This window comes from Habropoda laboriosa, unplaced genomic scaffold (assembly GCF_001263275.1).
Source record: "Habropoda laboriosa isolate 0110345459 unplaced genomic scaffold, ASM126327v1 scaffold33, whole genome shotgun sequence".
Taxonomy (NCBI): Eukaryota; Metazoa; Arthropoda; class Insecta; order Hymenoptera; family Apidae; genus Habropoda; species Habropoda laboriosa.
In genome coordinates, this window is record NW_017100187.1 from 1,597,505 (window position 1) to 1,620,575 (window position 23,071).

Sequence of the window (23,071 nt, forward strand, 5' to 3'; positions counted from 1 at the left end):
ATGCGCTATGAATACGAAGCATTAGAAAGTAACATTGATATGTTTGATTTAATAGCCATTTAACCTTGAAATATATTTAAATTTTTCAATTATTTGTGTATACTGTTATTATTCAGAATTAAAGTTCTCCGTCATTGTATAAAATATTGGTATATAAATAATAATTTGTGAGTGGAGTTCCTTTTTAAAATAATTTGTTAATAATTAATTTTTCATTTTTTTTTTATCTTGCAGGGTTCCCTCCAAATCTACTAGAAAAAGTTCAAGACGATCTTCTGTAAGTATATCAATGTTTAAAAAATTTCTGACATGCAAATAATATCAATGTTGATTGTGTAATGTATTTATGCTATTTATTTTTATTAATGCTTTGTGTATATTCTGCCATGCATATTATACTAAATTTGTGTGGGTCCCACTAGCCATTTAATTCAAAATGCTCAAATTTAACAATAAGCTGTTCTTATTTTGAAACTTCAGATAATACCATTATTGTTTATTATACACATAGATACTTAAACCTCCCAAACCACGCCAACCTCTACAAAACTTAAACAGTTCATCTAAAGAAAGCAGTCCTGCTACAACAAAGATTAAAAGACGTGTCAGTTTTGCAGAGAAAAAGCATGTTAAGTGAGTTACTTGCTCCTTATGTATAAATTCTTTTCAATGAACTCCTGTCATGTAGTCAGTTCATTAATGCATAGTATGGAATTTATTGTACAGAGAATTTTGCAATTCCTTGGAGCAAGGAACTGTATGGGATAATACATATGAAGAACATGATTTGAGTAATTTTAAAATATCTACTAAAAATCAAGAAGAACATCAGGTTGCAAATTTTTGTAAAGAAACTATCTATAGTAGTACTCAAGAAAATAATGTGCAATTTACTTGCAATGAAGAAATTGAGAAAAATCTAAATATAGAAGATTGTAGTCAAAATATAAATTTAAATAAACATGTAAAGTGTCAGAATGAAATGTTACTATGTACACCACTGTCAGTTACATTTAATGATGGAAGTCCTCAGAAAGATTGTATTGTACAGAAGTTTCAGCAATTTAACAAACCTAATGTAGCAATGGTAGAAGTAAGAAATGAGGATACATCAATGGAACTAACTGTAGCTGTACCATCTGTTATTCAACCTGTTGATAATGTAGAAACAGCTACATGTTTTGTAGATGATAGAACTCAAAGATTTGATAATATTTCTATGGAAATAACTGCAGCAGTACCAAATGCATTATATCTTTTGCAGTCAAATATTAATAAAATAAATCATATTTCAAATTTAGTTGCAAATGATAATGATAATGACAATAAAATTATAATTTTTAATGATGTCTCAATGGATATCACTGAACTTGTGGAAAAAAGGGTTCATAAGTCATCTAATAGGACAACAGTAATGCAAGACATACTACAACATAAATGTGATACTGCAAACCAGGATGAAGAAACTAAATTATTAAATGTGTCTATGGAAATGACTGAAATGATTCCAGTTAATGTACATTCTGTAACTAGATCTTTTGAAACAAATGGACTGAATTATGATACCGCAAAGAATAATTCAAAAAAATTAAGATATGATACAGATGCTTATGAAACATCAATAAATCATGATGAGACTAGAATTTTTAATGATGAGGAAATGGAATTAACTACAGCTATAACAGCTTCATCTGAAGTACTCCAAACTGATCCCCGAATACCTGTAGAAAATACTCCTTACCTGCAATCAAAGCTTGATAGAACTAAAATCTGTAAGAATGAGGAAATGGAATTCACTACAGCTATAATAGCTTCATCTGAAGTACTCCAAACTGACTTACAAGTACCTGTAGAAAATACTGCTTACTTACAATCAAAGCATGATAGAACTAAAATCTGTAATAACGAGGAAATGGAATTTACTACAGCTATAACAGCTTCATCTGAAGTACTCCAAACTGATTCACGAATACCTGTAGAAAACACTCCTTACCTGCAATCAAAGCTTGATAGAACTAAAATCTGTAATAATGAGGAAATGGAATTTACTACAGCTATAACAGCTTCATCTGAAGTACTTCAACCTGACTCACAAGTACCTGTAGAAAATACTGCTTACTTACAATCAAAGCTTGATAGAACTAAAATCTGTAATAACGAGGAAATGGAATTTACTACAGCTATAACAGCTTCATCTGAAGTACTCCAACCTGACTCACAAGTACCTGTAGAAAATACTGCTTACTTACAATCAAAGCTTGATAGAACTAAAATCTGTAATAACGAGGAAATGGAATTTACTACAGCTATAACAGCTTCATCTGAAGTACTCCAAATTGACTCACAAGTACCTGTAGAAAATACTCCCTACTTACAACCAAATTTGGCTAATTCAGTATTAGAGATTTATAGAAATGGCAGTGCAAATTCAATATCAAACAGAACTACTATCTTTTGTAATAATTCAATGACAATGACAAAGGTGGTATCATTGCTTAATACAGAAGATGTCATGATAGATAATGCATCAGATAAAAATAATCAAGAATCCAGTAAAGCCATGTTATTTCCAAATACATCTACGGAAGTCACAGAAGCTGTGGTAACATCACAGCCTCATTCTCAAACAGATGACCCTATTGCAAATTCTACTAAATTTAGGCAATCAATATTGTCAAAAAGTTGTGAAAACAAAGATCTTGTTACTAACTCTTCAACTTATGCAGATAAAATTCTAAAAGATTCCTCTGTTGCAATTTCTCCTTCGTTAAATTTCGATAAAATTTCGGGCAAAGAAAATTATACAGTAACTAATTCTACAAAAAATATAGAAAACAGTCTTATAGAAGAATCTACTCCAGTTGAAGTTCAGAGTTCTGCCAGTCTTAAACCTAGCATAGCCTTGCATGAGTTAATGCAGCAACATACTTGTGTTTCAGCTTTAAAAGAAAATAACACAGAAAAAGCTTATGCCGTATTTAATTCCGCATCGAACGATTCATTTTCTGCTGTAAATTCGGAAATAAATAAAACTGAGTGCTTACAAAACGCAACATCAAGTTCAAGGCGTACATACATAATTCAACCATTAAATAATGATCAAACCCTTACAATCAGTAACAAGGAAAATAATAAAATTTCAGAAATGAATCATGAGACTCTATTTTGCACCTTAAATGATAAAGAAAGTAGCATATGTAATATTTCGAATAATCCATCCAATGTACAAAGTGGAGAAGATTGTGATGAAGAGCATGTAATGGAGAAATATGTTACATTTCACAATGAAGATTTAGAAGATATAGATTTAATTGAACCCCCAATGTTTGTTTGCTTGGATGATATATCAAGTGCAAGTACATCTATGAGTGTCACTTGTAATCAGGAAGTAGATATGGAAATGAATTGCCTTTCAAAGAATGAAAATACTAAATCTGAAGATTCTTCGAAATTCGATGTCAATTATAGCAATCATAATTTAGAGCAGGATAGTGAAGAAAATGTGCGTAAATCGGATATATTTGTAATTAAATGTTCTCGTCCGAATGAACAATTAGAGAAATCAAAACTTGAACAGGAAGATCAAGAGCAAACCAATAAAATTCAGAAGTTCAAGTTGCTAGATGTGAGAGATACTAACACAAAGATTCAAGTTTTGGAATGTTCATCTTCAATAATATGCGATAATGAAAAATTGATAACATCTAATGGTGAAAAAGATCCCAAGGATTTATGTAGAGATAACTCCAACTTAGAAAATCAAAATATGGAATGCTCATTATCAAATATAATACCTATTTATGAAAGCACTCCAAAAGTTGATACTGAAAATAACGACAAATTAATCAATATACATGTGATGGAAATAGATAATCAATTTTATTCTAATGAACAAATAAAATCAACTCTAGAATTCGATGCTGCTTGTACAGAAGAACATATTTCAAACGAACTAGATCCTTTTTCTTCTTTAATGAACGAGTTAAGAGTTTGTGCGAAAAGGTATATGAATCGATTCGAATAATATTCGTTATTACATCATTGAAGCCTGTATCCAATAATTCTTGCAACATTCTTTTTAGTGACGACATCATTTGGGAACTATACCATGAAAATATCGAGAGAAACGTGTTCGTAATCGGTTTTATATCGTGTTCACTGTTGGTAATAATATATGTACGAGATATTTGTGATGTAACAGGCGATCGGTATATTAAAGAAGTCAAAGTAACGTCTCGCTTAGCAGGTGAGTCCAGATGAAGGATTAACCGAGATATATTAATTTACAACGTTTAATGAAATTTATCTATGGGTGTACTTTGTATTAGACAACGCGGGCGAATTAATAGGTATAGTTCATCGGATAATTCTCGAAAAGGTAGACGTTAAACAATTGTTAAATCTGTACAAAAATCGTGAAGACATCTTGCCGATGTTGGATCACATCGCGAAAGAAGTAAAATTAGCCATGGACTTTATGTTCGACGTGAAACGTTTGAATAATATAAACTTGATGGAAATAACACGTGATAGGTAGAAAATGATTAAAATTACATCAATAGTTTTCATATTGGACACAGTATATATGTATATGTATATATATATATATATATGTATTTTTCTTTAATTCTAGTATATCTTTCGTATCGCGAACTAAAAGGATGGATATTATACTAAAGATTACGATATGTATTAAACCATTCGACAGGATTGAATCTCAAGATATCTCTGTCCATTGTATACTAGGTTCTGTAAGGTCAGTTGGAAAAAAAGATAAAAAAAGAAAACCCTACAAGATAATGTTAGAGATAGCATGTAACTGTTGTAATTAAACTGTATTACAGAGAAGAGGACGTTAAAATGTTGATAACGAATATAAAAAAGGACCATAAATTTCTGCGAAGGTATATGAACGACGTGAAAGACTACATATACCTGATGGAAGATTGCGGTGGCGTGATTGAAAAATCGAATTAGCGTATCTTCTGTGAAGGTGCGAGTATCAGAATCCATAATAATTAGGTGGGAGAGAAATGTAATTTTAAATGATCTTATTAATTGTATTATACGCTGATAATGTTTTATACGATTCAAACGCATAATAAAGTGTTTCATATTTTTCCTAACAATCTGTTGTTTATAAAAATTCTCCGCACCCTTTTTTCCCCATATGTATTCACATGGAAAAGTGCAGAAGCTTAAAGTTACGAGCAAAGGTGGATCAACTAGTTCTCCGATGCAGCCGGTTCAGTCGATGCAGCTTTTTGTGCAAGCATTTGTGCGGTCCTTTCGATACTATCGTGTGAACAGCCGCCTTTGGCAGAATTCTACGACTTTTCGCTTTATTTTTCGGAAGTGACCAGCAGTCGATAATTACAGTAACTCTAATAGACAGCCAAGTTACTAAATTGTACTTCAGATATTTCTTCGTCGATAAAAAAAAAAAGATTATCGTTACTTCAGTTAAAACTGAACTACAGCGAAGAGGAAAGGGTATCAATGAAGAAAATGATCGATGTAATGTTAGAATTTATGTCGATCATATTTTCGTTCATAAGGGAATATCAATTTTTACTCCAGCGTAATTATTATTTTTACAGGATTATCTTTTTTACATTTGAACGTTTATTAACGATAAAAGAAATTGAATGGTATTTTTATATGCCGTCTAGTCCTACTTTCGTCTTATAATACGTTATAAACACATAGCTCGTTAAAGAAGTTAAACTTTCTTTCACCGTAGCTACGCCAGTCCTACTTGCGTGGGCGTAAAGGCCCGGTTTTACGTGATTTCGTAACGGCGACAGACCGATTTCCAGTATCAAAAAGCATTTCATGAAGATCCAGCAGACCTTCGAGCCTCGCTCCCTCCTCATGCTCCTCGCCGTCTGTCCAGAACGCCTTGTGTACACAGACGAAGCATGGTCACAGACGGTGATCGCTTGTGAAATTGCTAGTGGTTATGCTAAACATCCAAAGAGTGGAAAACAAACTCCACCTTGACAATGGACATTAAATACAATACACTGTGAGATATATTAAATAAAATAGTCCTATGCCTTTCCTTTCTTTTACCTTAGAGCAGACTTGCCACTCTAATTTCTAACTTCATTAAATCACGCTTCTCGACAAAATAACTCTATCTCTACGATCTCATATTCTTAACATTTTAATTGCATAGAAATTCCGTAGACGCTGAGAATCTTGTTCACGCGTATATCGATGCGCGCGCACATTCGAAAATGCCGCGACAAGGTATATCGAAGTTCCTCAAAAGCATGCGCGATATCTCTGACCGGTTACTGCCAACTCCGAGCAATCGTCGTGTCCCGTAGAAGAAGAAAGACAGGGGGTTGACGTTTGGTAGTGTACGACGTCGACGAAGAACCGGCGCAATGGCAACCTGTGACGGTGACGTCGCCACGACGATACCTGCGCGCAGTACTATGAGAACGAGGCGGTACAGGCAGCGGGAGCAACAGCAACAGAGCAGCAGCGGTGCAAGTGGGCGTAAGAGCCGGGAGAGAGAACGTCGTCCCCGTGTTCCATACATGGCTATGCTATGTGGAAACCGAGAGACACAGAGAGACGGACGCACCGGCGGAGTCCCCACCGTGTGGACACGGCGGAGGCGACGTTTTCTCGGCACGAGTGCCCACCGAATGCCTCGTGCACAGTGTGTGCTAGCACGACGTCCTCGTACGATCGTTCTTCTTTCCGTTTATAATACATATTAAACCGAGCGATCTTCGTGAAATAGAAAGGGGTAGAGAGGGACAGAGGAGAGGATAGATCACGAAAGGAGAATCAAAGAGGGTGTGTAATCGCGCGGGAGAGAATCGAACGATTCGAAAACCGCGGTTCCAGATCGAAAGATGCAACCGCGAGCACGTCACTGGCGTGGGTGTTGCCGTTTCTCTTTTCGTCTATTTTGAATCGGTAACAGAGGAGACGCGGCAGACAGCGTGGTGGTTCAGAGGGAACACACGGTTTTTCAAAGTTCTTTAGCGGGTCCGCGCCTATGGCCGAGTGACAGCTCTCTCGGTTTGGCGAGCGTGTGCGATTGGTCCGCTCGTGCTTGCTTGCCTGCCTGCTTCTTACTCTCTTCGGCGTGTGTACGTGTGTTGCCTGCGTGCAACCAGGCAACGTGGGTTGGATGCGTGAGTGCGCCTGCGCGAGTGCTACGACGTACCAGCCGCGTGTGCGTGTGCCGCGCGTGAAGAGAAGCCGCAGGGGCCACAAAACCCGGATCAAAGAGACACACATTGCTATAGGTACGTGTACATGTGTATACAGGCGTACGAAACTTGGAGGTGGATGAAATCCTCAGCATCCCTCTTTTATCTTCGTCAAAGTAATAATAATAATTGGTGGAACACTTTTCACTCTAATACTTGTCATCTTTTTTCGAAGATTCTTATTCGTTCATTGACGAGGTAAAGATGAATTGAGAGAAAAAGTACTACAAACTTGATTAATTAAATAATACGTATCTACGATTAGAACATACTTCACTTCATTTTCACACTTTGGTCCATTGAAAAAAGGAGTATTTAACGATCGATCGTTCGTAACTTTTCCGTGATTCCGAGTAAGCTCTGTTTTGTATAAAAATTCTGTTACGAATCTGTAAATGTTAGAGAAGTTTGGGAAATTGGAGTACTCTGGTGGAATTCGATAGTGGGAATAACTGCGTGGCACATTCGAGTTTATAAAACGTTTTTTTTTTTTTTCACGATACTCCTCGCTATATCTGTCTCCTGTTTTTCGTCGATCGTTTTTAGCATCCCAAGAAGACGAAAACCAGTTTCACGTCCGGACACGGACGTTGGCGAATCGTGATACGAAAGAAAGAAGGAATCGCTCAATCGATGATCGTGCTTCTTCCACAGACGTCTCTCCCGGAAAGGTCACTGTCTTTCAACGATGTACACGCATACCCGCGAGTCCAGCGTGCTCGCCATTCGCGTCTCTCCCTTTTCCTTCGAATTTATTTCAAAAACTCCAGCTTTTCTGCCGTTCTGTCCGAACAGCGGTTGCCGAGCGTCGAGAGATTTTCATCGTGAAAAAAGGCTCGTTAAAAGTGCTGCAGCCTTGTCTCTTAATGCGCCAACATCCCACGTTTTACCTGGCGAGTTTCTGTCATTTCCATTCTCTTCCTCTCTTGGTGAAGGGTTCTCCTCTTGCGAGAGTTGCAAAATTTTTCCAACGATCTCTCCCAGTTTTAATAAATATCCTTCTTTTTTTTTCTTTCTTCGTTCTTTTTCTTCTTTTTTCATTTCAACGGTATAGCTTCATTTACTAGCTTCCTTCTCTTTCTGAAGACGCTCATGTTCTGCTTTCTCCGCAGCCAATAACCTGGTCCTCCTTCTGGCAAGCGGTGTTCGATTTTCGAACTTTGCGAACTGAGACATTATCTTCGGCTTCGGTGGCTCGTACTTCAACACCTCCTCTATAATTTCGCTCACCATCAACGGTTTGAACCTCAGCGTGATCCTTCTACGTAGATTCAGGACATTCTCGATCGCGTTGCTGATGAATTCCAACGGAATGCCCACGGACATCCTCGCCAGGCAGGAGACGTCGATGTTACGATCGATTCCATGGTACTTCATCAGCAGATCTTTGTAAAACATGTACAGCGTGTTGTAGTCCGTGAGAGGAATCATTATGAACTTGTCGTGGATCCTGACGAAGGGTCTTGTTGCTTTATATGGCTCCGAGGAGGTCGTGAGAAATAGCATCTGAAAAGTATCACGTTCTGATGTATCGAACGATCGGCAAAAACTCCATAAACTATCCTCCTTTACGCGAGAATAATCCTTTCGATTGATTATTGTTTTACGATCGATATATCGTTTCTAACGTTAATCTCTATATCGTAGGATAATCTCTACGTTGATCAATACCGCGATACGGAATTACAGACACACTAAATTTTACGTTAACTCAGTGCCTACACCTACGCACAAGTCGTTCGGTTGGAGGTGTTTCATTGATCGAGGCGTTTCGGAAAGAGAAAGAGGGGAAGCATACACGGTTGGGTTATTGAGGTGGTTCATTCATATCGGAGAAAGAGTCGAAACAGGAATATCAAGAATTTCATAAAGTGGGCGCTACCAGATCACCAACTTTAACATTCCTCGCCAGTTTAGGCGAGGCACCGTGTGTAAAGCCCTGTTCGGTTGCGAAACGCGAACGATTTTTCCCCTTGGACAACGACCGGTGAAATGGATTATGACATTTGAGAAACACCTACATCCCGCGTCGAGATTACTTTACGTTCAATTCACCTGATCACCGCGCTTGATGCTTTTCACCAGTTTCGGATAGTATTTGGCGAATCTCTTCGGCTTGTGGTATCTCTCCTGTGGTGGTACTTTCTTCAGCCACGGTTTTTCACCGTTGTCGATGAAAATCACCGACGGTGCATACACCCTGGCTATCCGCGAGATCATGTCGATCAATTTACGCTCGTTTCGCTTCCCGGTGTATTTGTCGATCAAAACGGTCGGCGTCATGTCGAACATCACTGCTCCAATCTGTTTCACAAAATTTCCCTATCAATGTTTCACGTTCGAGAAAAAGAAACGATCTTAGCGAGAGAGAAAAGGTGGAAACCTCGGAACAAATCGCGTTCACCAAGAAGCTCTTCCCATGTCTAGGGAAGCCACAGATGCAAACCGATCGAATTAAGGGCGCAATTTCGTGTATCTCCCTTGTACCTAGTGGAAGTACGCAATATTCCATGATCACTTGCTTGATCTCACCCATACGATGCTTGTAATCCCGATATTCGCGAGCTGCTTCGTAATTCTGATACGATAAATCTCCTATCCAATCGTTGATCGAAGTTTCGGGGTAACTTCTTATGATACTGGCTCTGACCAATTCTTTGAACATATCTTCCGTGGACATGTCGTCCAGTGGATCTTTCTTCTTCTTCTTCTTCCTCCCTTTTCCCTTCCTCTGCTCTGCACATGAAATTCAGAAACAATTCAACGATGCAAACAGGCCTTTCTCGAGTTGATGCCTACACGCCTACTGTCGCGACCATAAGAGGGTCAGTTTAACGTGTCGCAATGCTTATGTTAATGAGTGATTGTACCTTAATTGCCACCCTATATGCATCGAACCTTTTTCCTCCACCGTATATATTCACTCACTTTTCTCCTTCGGAATATCGAGCTTTCGCTTATCAGCCGCGTAGTCTTTCTTCAGTGCTCTGTTCAACGCCTTCAGCTCCAACCTCATCAATTCGTCCGTTATTTGCCTCATCTCCAGTTGAAGTTCGTAGCATAGTTTATCCTTGATCAGATCGTGATACACTTTCTCGTTACGATCGTTCGAATCGTCGCGAAAGCTCCAATCCTTCACGAAATCTCGATTGGCCTCGTCGAGGAGGGTATACGCCGTTGTTTCTGGCATCCACGGAGTTTTCTTCTTCTTAGGTTTAGCTTTCGCAGCGGCTGATTTTTTCTCTTTCGCGGATTTCTGCGCCAGAAACTGCTTAGGTGTTAGGGTCTCTCCTGTGGCAATTAACACGCTGCCGCCTAGATTTGCAGCTGGATACACGTCGAAATGTCCCACGTCGTTGTACCACACGATGAACCATTCTCGAATCTCGTCTGTGATGTCCTCCACCAAACCGGGTCCTCTAATTTTGAACAACTTGAAAACCAAATTTAACAGTTTTTTTCTTATTTTCGTTAAATATTCTACCCGGGTCAGAGATATTTTACGAATGAATAGATTACCCTGGTTCGCTCGTTTTCTGTCGCTTTCACGATTCGATCAGCGAACCTCGGCATCAACGTCAGCTTCCTCTGAAAATCTTCCCTGTCCTTGTCTAATATTTCGTTCGACTTCCAGCTCGGTATCGTCATACCAAGCAACTCTTCCTTAATTTCGATACGTTTCTTCATCCTCTTCTTCGCTTTGTATCTTCTCCAAGCGCGCTGTATCGTTTTGGCAGCGTTCATGTACACCTCTCTGTGCAACTTTTTCGGCACGATCTCTCCGCTTTCCAATTTCTTGTTGTAGTTGTACATACGCTGCACTGCGTTACGTTCGAATAGTTAACGACGATGAATGATATTTGTACGTCGATTAGTTTCACTCGTGAAATTTACACCTTCGGCTCCGGTACGGCGACCCATTCTCGCCCTTTCGTGACATTGAATGAGCAACATCGAGTTGTGAATAGCTTGTTCGGCAGCTTCACGAGCTTCCCGAGCCGCTATCTCTTCCGGTGTCTCCTGAAGAATCGCCGGTTGTTTGGTCTCCGAGGGCTCCTCTCTTACTCTTCTTCTTCGAAGTTTCGGCGAGCTTTCCCGAGATTCCATACTCTCCATGTCCACGTCCGCGGAAGGTTCTTCACTCTCGATGATCTCCGCTGAAATTGTTTGGTAATTCCATCAGGATTCAGAAAATACGCCGATAAAGGAAACCGAAATTCCGGAAATCGATTCTATCATTGGACGCGGCTGAAACCCGCAAGCCTCGATATAACAACTCATGTAACCCAAAGCGTGAAAGCTTGAAAACAGGGAAGATCGAATAACATTACGTTTAAAGGCATCCTCTATCAACTTCTGAATACGTTCTTTACGCTGTTGCACGACGTCTTTCCCAACAGCGGACACACAATTCTCTACATCGTCCGGTGTGTACTTGAACTGGTACATGAAGTCGTCAGGCCATCTGAACAGTTATCAATTAATCATCTCCGGAGGATGAGAAATTTGATCGGATTAAATCACGTACTGATAATCGTTGTAGTTCGTGTTAACAATCTCTTGTTTGTACTCCAGCATTCTACCGACCGTGCAATCCAGAACTCGTTTTATCAAGTCTCGTTTCTGCGTCTGTACCATTTGATCGTGGCAAACGATCAGCCTCTTCGCTAGATTGCGATACCTGAGGAAGCACAATCTATCGATTCTAACTATTGTTCTACCATTGTCTCGTAGATCAACACACCTAAGGTATATCGGAAGCAGTAGATTCAGTCCTTCCCCTTGGTCCGCCGTTTTTGGTTGCTGTTGCAGCTTCCGATCCAGCTGTATCAGCTTGTCCAAGTCGTTCCTCGTGATCAGCCATAGCTCGTTGTAATAAGTATCAGACATTGCTGTGAAATTTTCTCTAACGATAATTTTCCATTGTACGAATCTGTTACTTGTTCGTAACTGTAAATTTGCACGATGGTCGAAAGGTTGAAAATTTGGTTAGTCAAAGGTGGATCGACGATTCGACGCTCATTTTTCTTTCTTCACGCGTTCATACCGATCTGAATTGCACGTAAGAGTACGACGATTGTATTCCAGGATGCTGTGGACGTCTGGATGCTCGTTAATCGTGTTGTTGATAACGGTAGCGTCGTGCATGGACGCAAAGACGGACGATTTCATGGAAGATGGAACGATCACAGGAGTGATCTCCACTACCAGTTCGACACCGGTGGTGGTCACGACGATATCCGGCTTAAATAAAGTCGAGAAGATGCCGGTTAATTCGTCAAACGTTGTAAAAAGTCCGGACAATGAAAATATTCCAGACTCGTCCCACGCACCCTCGCCTTCGTCTGACACGGTTTGGGAGTGTCCAAATATTACAAAAGCGGGCGTCGAGTGCTCCTGCGACTTTCCACACACCTTGAGATGCACCGGCGATAGAACAGCTCTGCAGGTAATTTTTTATTCCTACACAAATCGTTTAATTTACTTCATCTATTAACCGTACATTTAGTATGTAGCGATTAAAAAAAATCATCGATAATTAAACGGTCGCGTGAAGTATAATTAAAAATGAATAAAAATGAAGAGAGATCCTCGTAGGAGACATCGTATACCTATCAAATTCATCGTAGACTTATTATTTTGCCATATTATCGAGGTCAGTGGTTTTTTAGCCTTCCGTGGGGCGAGCGTGGGTGTATAGACTGCCAATGAAATACAAGCCTCGTGTATTGTCCAAGGGACCATTGTAAGGCGGCCTCTCTTCTTGTCTCCTGTATATGCTCGCTGCTTTGCGTTGAATGTCCCGTTACCAGTTACACCGACGAATATCCTGTCTCACAATACCGCCGCGAATTAAACGATCCTCGTTATGCAATCCGGGATGACTAATTAAATTTGCTTGCAGATTAAATCGTTCGAACGATTCGCTGCTGATAGGAACTGCAATTGTTGTAAATCGGTTAATAAGTGACACGGTATTGAAACGTACTTTTCTTTTTTCTTCCAGGCCATCAGCGCGTACTTGAAATTCAGTCGTCCAGGGACGATCTCTTTGCTGGACGTAACCGTGACTGGGATCTCCTTATTGCCCGCGTGTTTCCTCGAGGATGTCGCTCTACATGGTCTCGTCGTTTCTACCGGGGAATTGAGATGCGTCCATAAGAACGCTTTTATCGGCCTCGTCAGACCTCTTCAGGCACTTGGACTACCGAATAATCTTCTAGATTCCGTTCCTACCGCTGCCTTGTCGCATTTGATCGGCCTAGAAAGATTAGATCTGTCTCAGAATCAGCTGGAAACGCTGGAAGCCGAATCTTTCAAGGTAGAACACGTTTCGTTCGCGAATTCTATTCAACATTGACGATATTATTTTATCAATCGTGTACGAGCCAGTTTAGTGTAAATATGGTTCGTATAGAGGTGTGTAAAGGGGTTGACGATTTATCAGATGCTATTTCTCAACACCTGCGGCAATAATTGATAGATATACTATGTATAGTTGGACTGTATCGAAATGACAAACTGGAAAGTCGTAATTCATTCCTATAGATAGCGATTAAACGTTTCAGGGCTTGTCGAACCTGACTTACTTGGACCTGTGCGACAATTTATTGTCGCAACTATCGCCTCAAGCGTTCACCGCGTTGCCTTCGTTGCGCTCTCTGAGGATGCGTGGTAATCGTTTGAGCGTGTCGGCATTGTCAGCGTTGAAAGGTCTGAAAAGTTTGGAAGAACTGGATCTATCGAACAATTTGTTACTGGGTTCCATGGGACCGAATCTTCTCCCTCAAATGCCAAGATTACGTTTCCTCACCGTGTCCGAAAATGAACTGGTGAACGTGCAGCAAGGAGCTCTCGTAGGATTGGCAAATCTAACTTATCTCAGCTTGAGCCACAATCAGGTAAGTCGTATCTGAGTCTCGCTAAGACTAAAAAAGGAATAAATAAAAATCGACATTTTTTTTCTTCACGTAGATCGACGTACTGGAGGATCATTCTTTCAAGTATTTGTCCAACCTCACCAGACTCGATTTGGCGAACAATCGTATCGTAGCCGTGTCCAGCTCTTCTCTGGCTCATTTGGAAAAATTAACTACACTGGACTTGACCCATAATTTCCTTCGATCTCTAACTGCGGACTTGGTGGTGCCGTTAAAAAGTCTTCAAGATCTACGTCTAGACGATAACGATATTACACTGGTAACCAGTGATGTTCCAACGTCGAAATTACGATTGAAAAGGCTCTCCTTGGCTGATAATCCTTTGAACTGTGACTGCACACTTCTCGAGTTCGCCAATTGGTTGAGCAATTCCAGTTTAAACGAGGAAGATAAATCGTCCGCCGTGTGCGCGACACCACCCGCTTTGGAGAACGGTATATTGACTCAGGTCTCTCCCGGTAGTCTCCTTTGCGGCGAGCCGACACCGCCAATCATGACCGGACTGCCCCTGGCCGATGCTCAATTAAAACTGAAAGAATTTCATTATGACAAATCGGCCGGTATCAACCTTTTATGGCACGTCGAGCTCTGCACGGAACGATACACCTGCAACTCTTTAATCGTTTACGAGACCATAGGCGACAGCGAGGTGCAAATTGACTCTAGGCCTTTACATTGTAATTCACGAATGATGAGGGATCCTTGTTTGCTTCCTGTTGCCATACCAGCCCAGGCCATAAGTATCGTTACTGCGTGACACTGTTGGTACCGATCAGCTATGACGACGTTTCCTTGGGTCTGGGTTGCAGTGACGTGATCACTCTTGAGGAGACCAAACGAGATCTCCAACAAGATCAAGAAACACCGTCGTCAGAGTCGTCAGCTTTAGACACCAGAATCACCGGTGTGCACGTTAACGTGTCCGATCAAGGATTCATGCATGTAGACGTTAGTCTTTCACCCTCGAAGAAGTCCAGTCTGCCGGAGTGTGAATTGTCCGTTGTCGTTTTCGACGCTGAATCAGCGGTGCACAGGCAAAAGTTAAACTGTAGCCTGACGTTCGTGACGTTGTCCGCTGTATTGTTGCCTGGCTGTTACAAAGTTTGCGCAAGTCTCGATGAACTGAACGAAGAAGACGTGATCGCGAATTACGCGGACAATCGGGATAGGCTGCGTTGCGTGGAAGTGCAAGGTTTTAAGCAGAACACAGAGATTATTGTTATGGCGATCATCGGGGCCAGTTGTGCTCTTTTGATCATGCTCGCGGCAATTGGTCGAAGCGTGGTGAAAAGGGTGAGGCACCCGAGGATACAGACTCAATGCTTTTTACCTGCACAGGAATTTGAGATAACTCATAAGGCGCATTACATCAAATTGCTGGCTACGACGAAGGTTTAATTCGTTATCGTCGATGTAATTTCTTTTTTTTTTGTCTTCTGACTTTGTAAATAATTATAATCGCTTATTGTTGTTGACTATTTAAAGTTTTCAGAGTCGATGCTGTCTCCGGTTAAGAAAGGAGGATGTTGTACTTACTTGATTTTATTTCGTAAGATCGTTTCTATGAACTCTACTAGTCATAAAATCGATAATTTTTAATAGTATTTTACACGAGTATTTGGTAGATCGTGGAGATCGATAAATAATTCAATTAAAATACGATGTGTACACGATCGGAGAAATTGTATAAGTGTGTTATTGCAACAGTCTTGTTGGTATTCGAAACACCTAATTTCTACACTGCCATCGTAATTTATTCGAGTCGATAGTAAAAAAAAAAAGTTGTATGTATAAAATTAACATTTTACATAAGGGAATATGATATATATAACAAAGCTAGTTCATACATCTTTATGCTGTTGATGAACTTCTATATTTATATCTATTGTATTGTGCGTTTTATCGCTCGATGTTTGCATATACGAAGATGTAAATATCTTTTATACGTTTGTAAGAAGTAAAATTGTTGTAACTTTTTTCACTGAATGCTTATATCTTGTAATATATTACTAATTTTATAATATGTCGCATCGTGTAAATAGTTTTTTAAAAACATACCATGTAAGAATAATAATCTACGTCGTCAATGTAAAATATTATGTAATAATAATTATTACCAGTTTCATTGAATGTTTGGTGTATTTTATTTATAATAATTTTCCCCCTATTCCTTAATCTTTAGCATCCATTGCGGCATATACATACATATTGAAGTAATATTACTTTATAAATATTTATTAATTTTATTGAGCAACTGTTAAACAACATTTTTTCAGAATTTATCTCGTTGCGATAACCTTGGATTAAGATATAAATTGAGGTTTACGACGCGAGAGGACGACCGTATCGCTTTTTATATTAATATAATCATCTACGCCTGATTTTGTAATTCAAAACATGTGCGTTAAAATTTTTCCTTTATTTTTAATCACGTTTAGCTCGTGACGGTATGTATACGTTTGTTCATTCAGTTTCATAATGTATCACTACATGAATACGAAAGTAATTTACTGTTCTTCTGGTGTAGTAATTAACGTCGTCCTGTTATCTTTTCAAGTCACTAATTGCTTCGAAAATGAATAAAACCGAGAAACTTCAATTGTTGCGCGATTCTATCATTTCTTATCCTGATTTTCCAAAGCCTGGTATCATATTTCGGTAAGTGACTACATTTCTTCGTTAGATTAATTGTATATTTATGTTTGGTTGAAGTTATAAACAATCTCAAGTCAGCATCATTTCAAGAATAGTAGTTTATTGACTAAAGATATTATATTTTGAAGTTTCTTTTTATTTTCAGGGATATATTTGGAGTGCTCCATAACATTATAGCATTGAAAGCAGTGAAAGATTTAATAGTGGAACATATTTTGTTCCTGGAAGTTGATTTGATTATAGGCATCGATTCGAGGGGTTTCCTTTTTGGACCCATGATATGCTTGGAATTAGGAAAACCTTTCCTGCCAATTAGGAAGAAAGGGAAACTTCCAGGAAAGGTGATACAACAATCGTATGATCTTGAGTATGGACAGGTTAGCACATCAAATAAAACTTTTAATTAATATGCAATTTTATGTTGATACCAACTTTAATGCTATTTAAACATTTTATTTATGCAGGATACCTTTGAATTACAAACAGAGTATATAAATAAAAATACACGGGTGCTCATTATAGATGATTTATTAGCAACAGGAGGTAAGAAAAATCTGGTTCTCTTCATCTTTTAAGAACCAAATTAACAAAATAAATTTGTTTGTTAACATCTGTAGGTTCCATGGCAGCTGCAGTAGAGCTAGTGAAATCAACTGAAGCTGAAGTAGTTGAATGTTTGGTAATAATTGAATTAACCGGATTAAAAGGAAGGGAAAAACTTGATGTACCTGTTCACTCATTTATTCAATATGATTAACGTTTATTTAAGGGTAATGTAAAAAACAATGTTATGCCATAAGTATACAATACAATATTATGTTATTGTAGTACATGTCTACAAAACAATGTTTTATTATTCTAAAATTCCATGTAAAAAGATATTTTATAATATTTACAATTTATAAGTGTTGTATTAAAGTTTTATAATAAATTCATATGAATGAACAGGATATTAAACATTGTATTCTGTTTTATGGCATTAAGAGCTTTAGTTTTATTGTCGCAAATATAACATAAAATAATCGTAACTATCATAATTGTAAATTAATATTAAATGGAAACTATTCTTGATTTTTCAGATCTTAAGGAAGTTAAAAGGTTTTGTACTTCATATTCTAATTTGTCTACATCTTGCCGCAATTGATCATAATGTTTTGTTTCATCATCTTTCGAACCTACGATGTCCTCGTCACTTGTAATATCTAAATTTAAATTTGGAACATCGTAAAATTCATCAGAAACACATTCACGTCTACTTTGCAATGTTTCTGACTGTTGTTCTGTTGCTTTTAATTTCCAGTTCACATCAAATAAGTGTTCTTTAAAACATCTTTGTGCTTCTAAAAGGAACAAATTTTATTTCGTATAATTTATACTCTATTGTAATTATTCAAGAATGACCAAGCTTTACCATTTAATCTTATTTGGTGGATTTGATCCATAAAAGATTTTGCTTCATGTTTCAATCTATTAGCCTCTGCAAGTTCCATAGCTTTACGATTATGTTCACGCATAATTCTTTCTTTTTCTTTTAATTTTTCCAATTCAAAGACAGAAATTTCGTCAGTTAAAAATTTTGGAAAATCGAGCACCAAATCTGGTGTATATGGTCCGTTGGGAGACAATGTAATTATTTCTTTTCTATAGCATGGGAAAGAATAATTTGTATACAATGTGTTGTATTCCATTTAACCAATTATTAAAAAAAAAAGTTTTACCTGAGATAGTGATTAGGATGTATTCTTAATGGTATATTGTCATCAAGTTGCTGAGCAACCTTTAATAATTCATGTGCTCCAATATGACCTTGTTTAGTAAAATATTTCTTAATATTTTCTTGAGTATCTAATGAAATTATAATTTCGCGAGAACAAATGCTGTATGCAACAACACTCATCAATAGGAGTGAAGGTTTTTTAAATGATATTAAATGGTCCCATAAAATTAACCACTCAGGGCCAGACAAGACTTCACTCATTGCAGTCTGTAATAATGGCCATGCATATTCACTGGATGTTATTCCTCGTTCACAAAAAACATTTAACAAAGTTGGATCTGTTTGTAGAAGAACATTTTCTATTATACCCAACACATTTAAGGGTGGTAAAGGATGATATTCAAACCACTTTTGACAATAGTTCAGTAATATACTTAAGATGAGTTCAAAGCCAAATAGAAGATCTTTCTACAATATGAATAAATTAGTTGGATCTTTTCAAGATACCTCCTATATTTCATTATAACATCAATCATTTAATTACCTGAAAGATCATAAGAAATGGAAAAACTAAATTTGGTAAAAATGAACATTGGACTAATAAAGGACACCATTGTATTAAACAACCAACTGTTGTCATCAATAACATCCTTTTACTTCTACTTGCTAGTGGACAGCTCTTCAAAATATCTAAAGTATAATTTGTATTTGCAGCTTCATTAGCCAATGCATTGTATGCACTTTTGTTGGCTGGCAACTTTAAGATAGTTGACCATATTAATACACGATATTTTTCGGGGTATTCTCCAAATTCTTTCAAAATAAGTATTAATCTTTCTAAACGCAATTCTTGCTTTATACCCTGTTTAACACATCGTAAATGATCATGTATTCCGTGTGCGAGTGGCCTACATGGTTCTTTTAATTTTTTTACAGTACCACACTTTTGTGAAAATATTTTTTCAGTAAATGTTAATTTTAAATGACCTTGTTTTTCTATGTATGCTACATATCTTCCAGTTGGAGAAACTACGATCTTTTTTATAGGTTCAATAGGCTGCAAAGTGTCAATCAAACAAGATTGGCTCAAATCAAAGAAGTGAAGATTGCAACTTGATGAAACACATGCTATTATGTTATTTGCTCCACCATCCAAGGGTGATGGTACAACTGACAAATATTTCACTCCAATAAAGTTTTCTGGCAAATTTAAATTTTTCATTAGATTCCAACTACATGTATTTAGAATGATAATTTTGTTCTGACTACTAGCTATGATCATTGCTCTTCCATTTTGTGTAAAAACAAAATCTCTAATATTTCGTACTCCATATATTTTTGTATCAATTTTAATATCATTTTCCAATTGATTGAAGTTCCATATTTGAAAATTATCATTGTAATATAGTACAACAATGTGCCCTAAGTTTGAAAAGCTTGCTTTCTTTACCACAACATTTTTTGTATTTACTTTTAATTGTTGAGCCGAAACATGTATTGGTGGTAGTTTATGAGCAATTAGCAAACAAAATTGTGAAATATTTACATTTACTCTTAAAATTTTTATGTCACTTGTAGTGAGACCAACTAATATTTCCAATTCATTTATAGGATTAAATGCCACGAATGTTGCTCGTCCGATATTTCCTAATTTTTGGTAGGAAGGACAACTATTTAATAAGTCGATGTAATATAAATATCCTGCTGTGTCGGTCGCAACAAAATGTTCTTCATTACAGTTAAATGCTACATGTGTAAAATTAATCCTTGAAATACACTGCGCTTTCTGAATTATTTCTGGTTCAAGCTCAAAACCCTCATTGATTTTTCTGAAATTATACCATTTTTTCCTATACATTATATTAACTTTTAAATACTAAAGAGTCCCATTCGAACATCTACGATTTCTTTAGGTTACGTTTACGTAGTGACGTGTCAAATCTGACATTGTTTATATCGATTAGATTTGAATTATTGAAAATTTTTACAAGCAAAAATGGATAAGGAAAATATTAAAAAAATTTTGCTATTTTCCAATCACGTTAGATTATTTAAAAATTATATTCATCAAATTAATTTATTTTTTAGTGATATGTATAAGATGGAACGTGTAGTAATTAAGTAATAATTATAATTGTGGATGATCTTTCTGGTGTAGAAAGTTAATTTGTATTTTTGAAATGTTCGTTCGCAACATATTATACAATCGAGAATTTTCTACTTTGCCGCCTTAATTTGAAAAACAATTTTCAACTACATATATCTTGTGTCATTAACTAGCAAGTGGAATAGGATCTAGACTGTTCGGATTCTGTGGTTATTTGGAGGAACGACCGCAGCTGATATCATATCAATTAGAAACTTCTAAACATTGATCTCTCTGCCGACAAATAAAAATATTTCGGTTGCTTTTTACCGGGATATGTCAGACTCCTACAAAATGGTGAGACGTATTTCTTATTCGTATTATACAATAATTATTTTTCATGACGGATTATTTATATTTTAGGTTATATACAACTTATATTGAAATGTTACGAAAGAAAATAATCATCCTTCAAATACCTTAAATAGTTTTCCAATTACAAAAAGAAATTATTTTTCGTTTGCCCTTGAAACAATTATTTCATTTTTCGACAAGCGAAATGATCTTTCGATGTTTCGTTTTTGGGACATAAATAATAGATAATAAGAAATGTGTGTAAATTGTAGATATTTCTTTGAATTTACATCACTTTGTTGAGAAAATAATGATTTTAAATTGATTAGGTTGTAAATTCTCAAATTTAACTTGAAATTTATCAGTGTTCATATTTTTGTAAATATAGCTGTTGTATTTGAGCTTTTGTAATGTAATTGTGATCTATTTGATTTTATTTTGTAGTTTGTAGCTGAATTCTTAAAAGGTTTGCCTTCACACAATGAAAATAATTTTGCTAACTTCCATACGGATAGTGGTAACAGGACTTGTGTTAAAAAGCCTTCAGTTTATCTTCCCACAAAAGATTATCCTTCTGAGCAAAGTAAGTTATAATCTGATTTTGTGTTTGTACAATAATTATATAAAGATTAACAATTTTGCATGTAATTATTTGGTCAGTTATAGTCACAGAGAAAACAACCATATTGTTAAGGTACCTGCATCAGCAATGGTAATCATGATTTCCAGCATGCTGATAGAAAACGAGATTTTTTATCTGCTAATGGTGATTCTGAAGATGATGCTGCTACAGTACACAGCAAAAGGCCACGTCTTGATTTGAACAACACCATTTAAAATACACTTCACAGTTATAATTTCCATTATCTACTAAACTACATTTCCATTATCTACTAAACTAATTTCCATTGTCTACTAAAATACGCGATTCTTAATTACAAACATATCTACACCTTAGAAAAATGATTTCGAAACGTTACTTTTCGATTTTAATCGCATAATTTTGGTTATATGTTTTATGGAACATTCATTTTAAAAAGTATAAAAAGAACGTTTTTAAATAGTATTTCTTTAGATATGTAAAGTGATTGTAATAAAAACAAGAATGAGTATTGCGTTAATTTTATGCGCGCCTTTTTGTACTGTATGTATGATCGAAATTCATTTGAAGAACGTATCTAGCACATCAAATAATATATTGCTCTATATTGCACAATATGTATAAGTGAACGTGTTCATCGTTATTTCATTTGCGATTATTTTGTTATTACTGTATGGTTACTGATAAAAAGTAAGGATGTAATTGAAGGAACATACGTGCATTATAATTCTCTAAACAAATGCTGATGTTTTAGTTTAAGATATATGTCAAAGCATTTATCGTAAAATAATTTTGTAAATTGATTTTACAATGCACAGTTCAGATCTGTATTGCAAACCTAGTAATAAGTTTTTAATATATGTCTAATTTACAAAAAACAATTATATGCAATATGTTTTATTATTTTAAGAAATTCGATTTAATTAGTTAATTCTTGTGTTGTAGCATGATCAAAATGTAGAGAAAAGTTTAGTCAAATAAAGGCATTGATAACACTTACGTATACATTAACGTTCGTGAACACATGTTATCAATAATCTATTTGACGAAAACAAATATTAATGCTACCCCAAAGAATTAATTCATATTTTTGATAATAGTATTTTAATTTCTAAACTAAAAATAAAGTAAAACAAAATAAAAACTTAATGGAAAAGAAAATGGTATCTTTATTTATTTATTTAGTTTGTTTTTAACACAAAAGACCTTTATCCAATAATCTGCTTAAATCTATTAACATGCGTGACACACTTGAAACCAACGTTTTATTCGCCGATAAAAGCTGCATTCACAATTAAAAGTAAGGGACTGAAGAAATCAATTACGAAATGCAAGGATAGCAACGTAGAAACGAGATAGACAAGGAAAGGAATAGGGGTAGACAAGGATACCAATAGAGAAACGAGTTAGACAAGGAGAGTAATAGGGATGGACAAGGATAGAAACAAAAATGGCGGGCGAAACTGGCACCATCTAGCG

The 23,071-nt window shown here is 36.7% G+C and overlaps 6 protein-coding genes across 6 annotated transcripts; 4 read left to right on the forward strand and 2 right to left on the reverse strand.

The window, feature by feature from the left end:
• On the forward strand, positions 1-4,977 carry LOC108579475. Its single transcript, XM_017943019.1, has 10 exons — positions 1-41; positions 235-277; positions 512-633; positions 727-1,267; positions 1,319-2,749; positions 2,825-4,002; positions 4,083-4,246; positions 4,329-4,533; positions 4,634-4,756; positions 4,845-4,977. Exons 1-10 carry the CDS (start codon positions 1-3, stop codon positions 4,975-4,977), a joined length of 3,981 nt encoding a protein of 1,326 aa, XP_017798508.1.
• Positions 4,978-8,294: 3,317 nt separating this feature from the next.
• On the reverse strand, positions 8,295-12,128 carry LOC108579476 (IQ and AAA domain-containing protein 1-like). Its single transcript, XM_017943020.1, has 9 exons — positions 11,983-12,128; positions 11,767-11,919; positions 11,575-11,703; positions 11,135-11,406; positions 10,758-11,059; positions 10,167-10,671; positions 9,622-9,956; positions 9,294-9,542; positions 8,295-8,744 (listed from the first exon to the last, which is right to left on the reverse strand). The coding sequence occupies exons 1-9, from the start codon at positions 12,126-12,128 to the stop codon at positions 8,295-8,297; spliced, it is 2,541 nt and encodes an 846-aa protein (XP_017798509.1).
• A 199-nt stretch (positions 12,129-12,327) lies between these two features.
• LOC108579656 lies at positions 12,328-15,577 on the forward strand. Its single transcript, XM_017943242.1, is given in 5 exon segments — positions 12,328-12,687; positions 13,246-13,560; positions 13,808-14,140; positions 14,214-14,904; positions 14,907-15,577. Coding segments are annotated over 5 exon segments (2,370 nt in total).
• A 955-nt stretch (positions 15,578-16,532) lies between these two features.
• LOC108579654 (adenine phosphoribosyltransferase) lies at positions 16,533-17,591 on the forward strand. Its single transcript, XM_017943240.1, has 5 exons — positions 16,533-16,626; positions 16,707-16,837; positions 16,980-17,211; positions 17,299-17,377; positions 17,452-17,591. The coding sequence occupies exons 2-5, from the start codon at positions 16,755-16,757 to the stop codon at positions 17,589-17,591; spliced, it is 534 nt and encodes a 177-aa protein (XP_017798729.1). The 5' UTR covers positions 16,533-16,626; positions 16,707-16,754.
• Positions 17,592-17,884: 293 nt separating this feature from the next.
• Positions 17,885-20,409, reverse strand: LOC108579477 (TBC1 domain family member 31). Its single transcript, XM_017943022.1, has 4 exons — positions 19,096-20,409; positions 18,553-19,019; positions 18,246-18,475; positions 17,885-18,174 (listed from the first exon to the last, which is right to left on the reverse strand). The coding sequence occupies exons 1-4, from the start codon at positions 20,407-20,409 to the stop codon at positions 17,885-17,887; spliced, it is 2,301 nt and encodes a 766-aa protein (XP_017798511.1).
• A 474-nt stretch (positions 20,410-20,883) lies between these two features.
• LOC108579667 (DET1- and DDB1-associated protein 1) lies at positions 20,884-21,912 on the forward strand. The gene is given in 4 exon segments (XM_017943254.1): positions 20,884-20,994; positions 21,436-21,574; positions 21,652-21,704; positions 21,706-21,912. Coding segments are annotated over 4 exon segments (336 nt in total). The 5' UTR covers positions 20,884-20,973; the 3' UTR covers positions 21,829-21,912.
• Positions 21,913-23,071: the final 1,159 nt, after the last annotated feature.